General features: G+C 42.0%; 1 protein-coding gene across 1 annotated transcript in view; it reads right to left on the minus strand.

Annotated features, from left to right (window-relative positions):
* The window catches only part of PPP3CA (protein phosphatase 3 catalytic subunit alpha), a 122590-nt gene that overhangs the window by 42960 nt on the left and 70677 nt on the right, over positions 1-8953 (minus strand). The window contains exon 5 of the mRNA XM_019470575.1: positions 8136-8275. Within this exon, the coding sequence (XP_019326120.1) occupies positions 8136-8275 (140 nt within the window). The remainder of the gene's footprint in view (positions 1-8135; positions 8276-8953) is intronic.

The following is an 8953-nucleotide window of genomic DNA, read 5'->3' on the forward strand; positions in this document are numbered from 1 at the left end:
GACCCCGTCAGCCCCCCCAGTAGAAGGTTTATCAAAGCGAGTCCCATGGTCTAAGTAGCTGAACCCCTGGCTGGGGCACCAGTCCTGTAACCATTTGCTGCTTCACCAGATTCAACTAGCCCTTTCAAACCCCCTCCCTTTGACTGGGAGGACTGATGAAAAGAACTACTTGTGCTTCAGAGTCCCTTACCACCGCTCCCAGGGCTCTGTAATCCTTCTTGATAGTCCTCAGACTGCTCCTGGCTGTGTCACTGGTGCCCATGTGAAACAACAGCGGTGGATAATAATCAGTGGACTGTATGAGACTTGGTAGTCTCTTGGTGACATCTCTGATATGAGCCCCCGGTAAGCAGCACACCTCTCTAGAGAGTGTGTCAGGTTGGCAAATGGGTGCCTCTGTACCTCTCAGAAGAGAGTTGCCTACTACTACCACCCATCACCTTTTCTTAGTGGCACCCGTTGTTATACGGGGGGCAGATCGGGCTGCATTACTCAGCTCCAGCATCTCTCCTGGCATGACAGGTCTTTCCTCTTCAGTCTGCAGAGCGGTGAAGTGGTTCTGCAAGGGCACCTCAGGCTTCGGGGGAAGTCTCTTCCTCCTGCTGGTCCTTGCTGTTGCAACCACCCGAATGGTGGCCCCCCTCCCTTCTGTGTGTGCCGGTAGGGTCAGGCAGGATGAGTGCCCTTGGCCTTTGCCAATGCTCACAGAACAGTGCCTGGTTGCTGGGGTTACGTGTACTCCAGGTCTCCCACTCGGCCCGTGGAATGCCCCTCCCTCGAAGAGGCACCCTCCTGTGTGAACTGCCACGCAAACTGCCGTGCCACGCCCTAGCTGATGCGCCACGCCCTGTTTGCCCGTCCTATTCGCAGCGCTCCTGGTCACTAGCGCTCCCTGGGGCTGCCTTTTGTGGGAGTGGGGTGGCCGTCATTACTCCTGGCCCCGCCTACACCTCGTCAGCCGCCCTGGTGAGAGCTGCTGGCTCCGGCTCCCGGCAGGTCCCTGCGCTCCCCTGGATTTTCCTTGCCTATCGTCACAGAACAGTGCCCGGTTGTTGGGTTATGCGTACTTCAGGTCTCCCATTCAGCCAGTGGAATGTCCCTCCTTCAAAAAGGCACCCTCCCATGCAAACTGCCACGCCACGCCCTAGCTGACATGCCACGCCCTGTTTGCCCATCCTGTTGGCAGCGCTCCTGGTGGCCAGCGCTCCCTGGGGCGGCCTGTTGTAGAAGTGGGGGGTGGCCGCCATTACTGCTGGCCCTGCCCATGCCTCATCAGCCCGCCCTCATAAGAGCTGCCGGCTCCTGATGGGTCTCTGCACTCCCCTGGGGTTTCCCCGGCTCAGGAAACCCCCCTGTACGCCGCGATCCCCTGCTCCACTGCGGAACGTGCCTGCACCAGAGCTGATCACCTCTGTGAGTGACTAATTTGCATACATTTCTTTTCATAATTAATTGTGACTCAGTGTAGACTTATGGTTCGTCTTGTTTAGAAATTTTTACATTAACTTCTGAAAACTGGGGTCTATAATGAAAAATCTGGTAGTTGATTATGTTCATTATCAGTGCAGCTGCTCAAAATGTCTAGCCTATTACTTTTTTTTCCATAGTATTCTTTTCATCCAGTGTTAAGTACTGCTTTTAAAGAAGATATAATGAAGTGGTAAAAAATGCTCCTAAATAGACATGATAGGTTCTTCTTTCCATTTCAACATACAAAAGGTTGGGTTTTTTTTTTTTATTCCTTAATTATCTTATTCTTCATAAATCCATGGAAAATGGACTTCTACTAGCAGAATTTGGCTGATTCTACAGGGCCTACACCTAGAAAGGCCACATAATGAATGCTCCGTGCAAATACACACACAAAAAAATCTGGCTGCCATCTTTTCTTCTAAGTGAATAGCATGGTATCTGTAATGAGCAAGCACTCGTATTACCCAGACAACTACAACCCATGAGCAGTCTATCTGGATATTTTATTTTGAAAAAGGCAAAGCAACTCTCAGACATTTTTCTTTGGCTACTTGTTGAAGCAGGGGATGGGGAGAAGCAAAGTTTTCACTATATGCAGCTATTACATATGCTGTACCAGTTATTATTATTATGACAATAAATACAGGGCTTTAATTTCCAGCACTTTAACATCAGTTTGCTCCTGCCCAAATGCAGTTTCGTATGAAACAATATTCCTCAACACAAAAATACATGCTCTCAAGGTAAACAGCAGGAAGTCCTGCAAAATGCCAACAAAACAGAGATTATGGCAAAAGTTATCAGAAACAAGCTTTTACAGAAAAGACTTCTGCTTGGAAATTTTTTTCCTAATGAAAATTACCATCTTGTAATCAAATTCCCTGCTAGTTTTTCTGATCGCTACTCTTCCAGAAACACTCTCCTCCTTGCCCTGCTTTGCAGAGCCCAGACTGTAATTCAGATGAGCCAGAAATAAAGCAGTTGGCCAAGAGGGAAAACAAACAAACAGAAACCCCCCACGCAACAGGCTTTTCCAGAACAGCCCAGCCTTCTGCCTGTGCTTCATGTGTCATGCTGAATCACGGAAGAGCGGTGACTCATGGAGAAAACAAAATACCCCACCGCTAAGCTAGAGAGATGTTATTCTCCATGGAGTATGTGACTGTGATATTCCCTACTTTGTCACCCTTTTTTCATTAAAATGCCTCATGCATAGTTTACTACTTCTGAAGTCTCTTCTGCATGATCACTGATTACTTCTATGCAGTTTTGAAAGAGAAGCAGTACTTTGCTAACATGAACCAAAATGGCAGATGTTTTCAAATTGCTCTTCCACCAATATCTGGAAAAACTGGATGAATTTAATCTATTTTTTTTCATATCCTTCATCATAGCGTTAAAGCAGAGGTGTAAACATTTCTTTAAAAAGAGGACATTCAAATTTAGCCTAACAGCTTCCCTAAGATTGCATGCACATATAAAAACAGGTTTTCAGCAAAACCCATTGACTTCACACTTCAGTCTCCAAAGGCAACTGCTTTTTCTGCTCTGCTGTCCTAGGCAGCTCCCAGCACATCTCTTTCCACCTGCTTTTTCTTGCCTTTAGCTGTGCTGTCTGCAGAGCTGCACTGAGAAGTGGAGCAGGGAACTGCATGGGATTAGAACAAATAAACACATATCTTTTTTGCAGAGTCATTCTTTATAAAATTAGATGTGTTCCCAGGTCTGATGGAGCACACGAGCAAGTCTACCAATACAGCTGGGCAGATAATGTGAGGGCAGCAAAAAGCTGCTGGCCTGGGAGAAGGAAGAATGGAAAAGTGGGCAAAAGAATCTGTTTAAAATGCTGCTACTGCAAAAAAACATTCATGCAACTGTGCCTCACACCCTGAGGTGAAACACGCTACAGTCTTCAAAAGCTTTTAGCAGACATTTTTCTAGTCTTTGCATACTCACAAACTTAACATGCATGTAAAGTAAACCACTGAAATGATGTGCTGGCAGGGCCAAAAATTATTATTCTACCCCAGAGCATTTGTAACATCGAATCATTTCACTGCTGTCCAAGGATGGCTAACAAAGTTCTTAGAGGAGTCTGCAATGCTCATTACTCTTGCCACTGCTAACCATTTCTGCCTTTGGTTTTTTGTTGCTTTTGAAAAAATAAAACAACGTAGTCAACAGCCAAACAGCTTTATAAAGCTCAGCATTCCTTAAGAACTCACATTAAACTCACTAAGAAAACCCAAGGGGCTGCAGCACCATGCCTGCAGAGCATTTTTGAGTAGATACTCTCTACTTGACTTCTGAGGCCATCCATTGACTTTGGCCAGGCTCACACCACTCTCATGCTCCTGTTATCAGTCAGCAATTAACCAAGTCTTATACACATAAATGATCCCAGAAAGCGAGTGTTAAGCTTGCACATGTGCTTACTCCTGATAGGAAGCCGTTGATATACTTTTACATAGCATAAGACACTGCAAATTAACTCCGTGGTACAACCAAACTCCTGATGTTCTTTACCAGAGCTTTGACACAAAGGAAATGAAACAAGCTGGGCGTGGATCCAATCACAATTTTTCACAGTTAGGACCATGCATGCTCATAGTAACTTTGTCCAAATGCAATGAAAAGACATTTTAATTCTTCATCCATCCAGTAAATCTTAGGGAAATGATGACATTCCTCATCCTAGTGTGGCTTAGAAAGGAGAGAGTTTTCCCCATGCCTCAACAATTGCCTAAACCTACTTAGTGGCTCTCTCCCCGTAAGTTAACATTATTTTCAGAGAGAAAAAAAAAGTCCAGCTGACTTCTTCAAGCTTTCTGATCACTGAAAGAAGCCATTCTCAAGACAATAAGTAGCAGTATATCTTGCCAAGTCAGATACCTTCTTATAGAAATGCCTGAGCACTGGTCCATGAAATAAGTGCAATGGGTCATTGGCAAGACCAGTACAACCAGCTAAGTACAAATAAATATTCATTAAATTAATTCAAGGCAAAACTAGATAATCTGATAAACATAAAGGAAAACTTCTTTACCAGCTGGATCAGCTGAAAGCCTGGGGGGGGGGGGGGATATGACATTATTTTGGGTAAGGATGAAAAAACCCAACTTCACTTAACTCATAATTAGAAAACAATTTACACAACTAGCACTCCATTAATTATTTGTACTTTTTTCATGAAAATGCATCAAATGTGACCACGACTGCGAAAGACATACAACCTTAAATTTCAGAAAGGGGAAATGAAATCTTATCACTATTGCTCTTTGTTCACTTTAAGGTACAGAGAACTTTAATAAATTTCCAAGAATTACTTAAATATCACAGTTACTTTTCACTGTGGCATTGTGTTACTGCTATTTCCAGGGATCCATAAATTTTGACAATCTACACTGTGAAATGCTGCTGGATGCAAAAGGCATGCATTAAGGGTTGACTCTTAGCACCCCTGAAAATTAAGCTGACTACTCTTAACATCGCTAAATGACAGGTTAGGCCTGTGGTTTCAAGATCTGACATTTTACAGTGCTAGCCATAACAGTTTCAAGGACTCTCACACAAAAGGAAATTTCTTGAAGAAAAACTTGATAAGTTTGAAATTCAATAGGTGATCACCTAAGAAATGCAGTGAGAAGCTTGTCAGACTACTGTAAGCTACAGTCTATACTTTCTCATGTGTATTTACCTCATACAAATGGCTCAACATTTCACAAATGAGTTTTGGCTGAATGGAGAAGATTTCATGTACTACTGAGCTGGAAAGTCCCATTAACATGTTGAATGTACGCAGTTAGAAAGCCACGTTACTGTTAGTTTCCTCATAGCATTTTGTTATAGGAAATAACTTTAAATCAGAGAAAAGTTACTTGAAACTTGCCATTATAATGAACATGTCTGATAAAATGAAAGTTATTTATTACAGTTATTTCCTGCAATTGATTAAGAGATCTTAATCATCTAGAAATCATTCCCCTGGCTCACGTGTGTGCCTGAAATCTTCCTGACCTTCCTTCAAAATGCCCACTGCTATCTTTTAACTTTCCTTTCTGGAAATGACTGAAGAAACTAAGAAGTTTTATTCACTGAAGAATAAACAAAGTCCATCCTATCAACAGACATTCTTGAAGGAGGACTACATAATTCAGTCCTTCCTTTACAAGCTGAGCTGGCGTTTAGGGAAATTCGCTCCTTTTCTCAGGAAGTAACTAGAAAAGGCAAGCAAAATTAGATGTTGCACACTGATGGATACTTTTTTTTGCCAGGGATTATCATTAGATAAGCAATTAGTGACCTTCCAGAGCAACTAGGCACTTCTTTTAAGAGTAACACTTGCCTTTATATAATCTCAGGTAACGTGACTCCAAGCTAGTCATCTGCTCGTGTCATTAAGCAGTTACATGTCCCTTACACATGACCTGACAATTAGGTATCTTCCAAATATTTCCTCTTTTCCTGAAATACGCACTTTTCTGAATATGAGTTAGGACACAGACTAGATCTGATATATTTTCAGGAGAAAACTGATATATATTTTAGGGAAATTTTATGGTAATTGCAAGAAACAGAGCTCTGGGAAAAAAAAAACCTAAAATCTAAAAGTTGTTCCAGTATTTATAAGCCCTGTATCTAAGCACAAGGCATGTTTGCAAGTCTTTTCACTTTTTCCACTTCACGAGGGGAAACCGCTATTACTCACTGTTTGCAGAGAGCAGTGCCTGGGAGTCCCAGGCATGCGCCAGCGTTTGGTGCTGCTGAGAGGAAGAGGAATGATTTTAGCCCTCAGAGTCATAAGCCCATTTCTGCACTTGTTTGCAACAGTTTGACACCTTCTTTCATAACGAGACCAAACACATTTATCGAGCACCTTCCAGATGTTATCAATCTGAAGGCGCCGTATGACTTGCCCACAAAAGGTGCGTGCCGGCAGCCCAGGCTGCAGTGCAAACCGCTTTGTTCTCAGCTCATCCCCACACTGCAGCAATTACGGCTCAAAGAAAGGACTAGGAAAACTAATTTCTAAAAGTCAAACCATCTGTTACCTTCCTGCTAACGCTGCCAACAAGGAGGTTGATTCTAGCGGCTCTGTCTCCTGGTTACTGGTAGAAGCCATTGATTTACTTTCAACGTGTTACTAAACAGCTATGGGTCAGCTACATTCAAGGTGAGATTTTCTAAGATAACTAAAAGAGCTGGATTCCTCACTTCTGCTGAGCTTGTTGGGAAAACTTAGACTTGCGTGTCACTAGCATGGGCTGAAGCAGAACCGCTCCCTTCAAAAGGTTCAACAACCTCTTAACATTTCAACAGCATCTTCACATTTCTCCTGAACAAAAATTAATTTTTTAGTTAAGATTTCACTGGATACATTGCTCATTTTGCCATTTAACCTCCTCCCCTGCCAGTTTTGTTACTCTAGTGTCCTTGTAAGTTGTTCTTAACTACCGTAAAAAACAAAACAAAACAAAAAAAAGCCAAAATCCCCACACTGTCAGAGGAGGGTACAATGTAATCACCACCGCTGTTCATGAGGTAACACAGGCCCGTCCTAAGATGAAGAGAGAATGGAAGTAGTGCTTGAGAGGTTCTTCATCACCAGCTCAAGCACACCTAACAGGGTGTTTTCTGCCTGGTGTCCATAGGACTTGATCTACAAACCAAGCCGCCTATCACTGGACACGGAGAAAGGCAGCAGTCAGCACCCAGGCAGAACTGGGGAAAGGGAACCATTCGTTGCGTGCTTTGGTCTCCCTGTGCATTGCCAAAGAGGGGACAGTGGGACATCCCCTGGCACCCAAGGAAATCTGCCTCTTTAATGTACAGGAGAGTCAGTCCTCTGACTCTTTACACAGAGAGAGACACAAAAGACCCCCATGCTTAAAGGACAATTATCACTAAGCAGAAAAGAAACAGAGAAGAAAGCTTCCTTTAAATAGTCACAAACTAACCCACAGATTTGCTTTAGATGTCCTTCTATCCCCATTACTATGACTTTTTTCAGGAATGTTCTCACAGTTATATTTTACTAACAAACATCAACAGAAAGAAATCCTTTCAAAGATGAATTACAACTTGATGTCTTTGCATTTCAGTCCATACATGTTTCTGGAAGAATGTGACAGGCACTTGTCTGCGTTTCAGCTCTTAGCAAGTCCCATTTAACCAAAGCTGTTCAAATCCTGAATTTCTTGGGAAGAGCTATTCCCAAACATAAACAAAAGTTTGATAAAACTGAGAGGAAAAAAAAGGTACCTGTGTGGGGGAAATCACAATTTTTACCTACCCTGCAGAGCAATAGGTAGTGAGTTTTCCAATGCTGGCGTCCTTCATTCAAAATTAAGTTCTAATTTCCAAACTAGAAATGTAGTTACCTACCCCTTTTTAAAAGTGACACATTCATTCCCTAACTTACAAGAACAGAAATAAGCAAAATACACAGGCTTTGGTGAATAAAATTAAGTCATTTTAGGGTTTCCCAGTTGTGGGTGAAAGCAAGATACAAAAAAATCAAACATGAATTTACCTGAAAACAAGGCACGCCTGCAGAAAAAAAGGCCCAATTACCTAAGTAGTGCCACGAACTTCAAGCAAACATTTATACTGCAAAACCAGAAGTTCACATGCAGAAACCCATTCAAAGTAGTAATATCCACCTGTAGAAGTACGAGCACCCCCTGACTGTGTTGTGAGTGAAGTGTTCCTGAGTCTTCTCGTTTCCAAAGTCCTCCAATGGGTCTGACCACAGGATGTCACACATAGGTCCATATGCAGGTGGTTCCTTGAATCGATCTAACTAAGAAAAATAGGAGACAAAGAAATACTAACTTCTTTCAACTATGTATCACAGAAACACTGAAGCAAAGTTACTATTTTTCACTCCATGGGTTGGCAAACAAAGACCCAAAGCAATCTATTTTTCAGCTTGGGGTTGCTCTCAGCTTTAAAGCAATGGATTTTGAATAACAGTAAAACACTCCTTGCTAACACTGACAAAGAGGAGAAGGAACAGATATAACCGAAAATTAAGAGATACAATGGATTCCCATTCTACGTGAATTTTTGTGTGCAATTTTTTTTTCTTTTTCTACTGGTTTTTGCAAGCATTTCAGTGGACAAGAGAGAAGATGGTATTTCTGTATTTCATGATTTTTCAAACATCATGGCACTCAGTTTATGTGAGTGAGGCACCTCAAGAAAAAATACAGTAGTTATTTCAAAGCAAGTTCCCATTTTGATTTAAATACATTTTCACAAGAAATTGTATTTAAATACCAAGACAGCATCTCTGCATTACAGCATCTTGCCATGACATTCTTGTTGCTTTCATAACCTTAACCCTAATCAAGCAGCTAAAAACTCCTCTTTCTGCCTGACTATTGGTATTAAAAAATTCAAATTATATAATCATACTGCAAATAAGACAAAGTATAGCAAAATAGGGAAATATTAAAAATCAGTATTCCTTTTCAAG

The sequence above is a fragment of the Aptenodytes forsteri genome, unplaced genomic scaffold (assembly GCF_000699145.1).
Source record: "Aptenodytes forsteri isolate BGI_AS27 unplaced genomic scaffold, ASM69914v1 Scaffold93, whole genome shotgun sequence".
In the NCBI taxonomy this organism is placed as follows: domain Eukaryota; kingdom Metazoa; phylum Chordata; class Aves; order Sphenisciformes; family Spheniscidae; genus Aptenodytes; species Aptenodytes forsteri.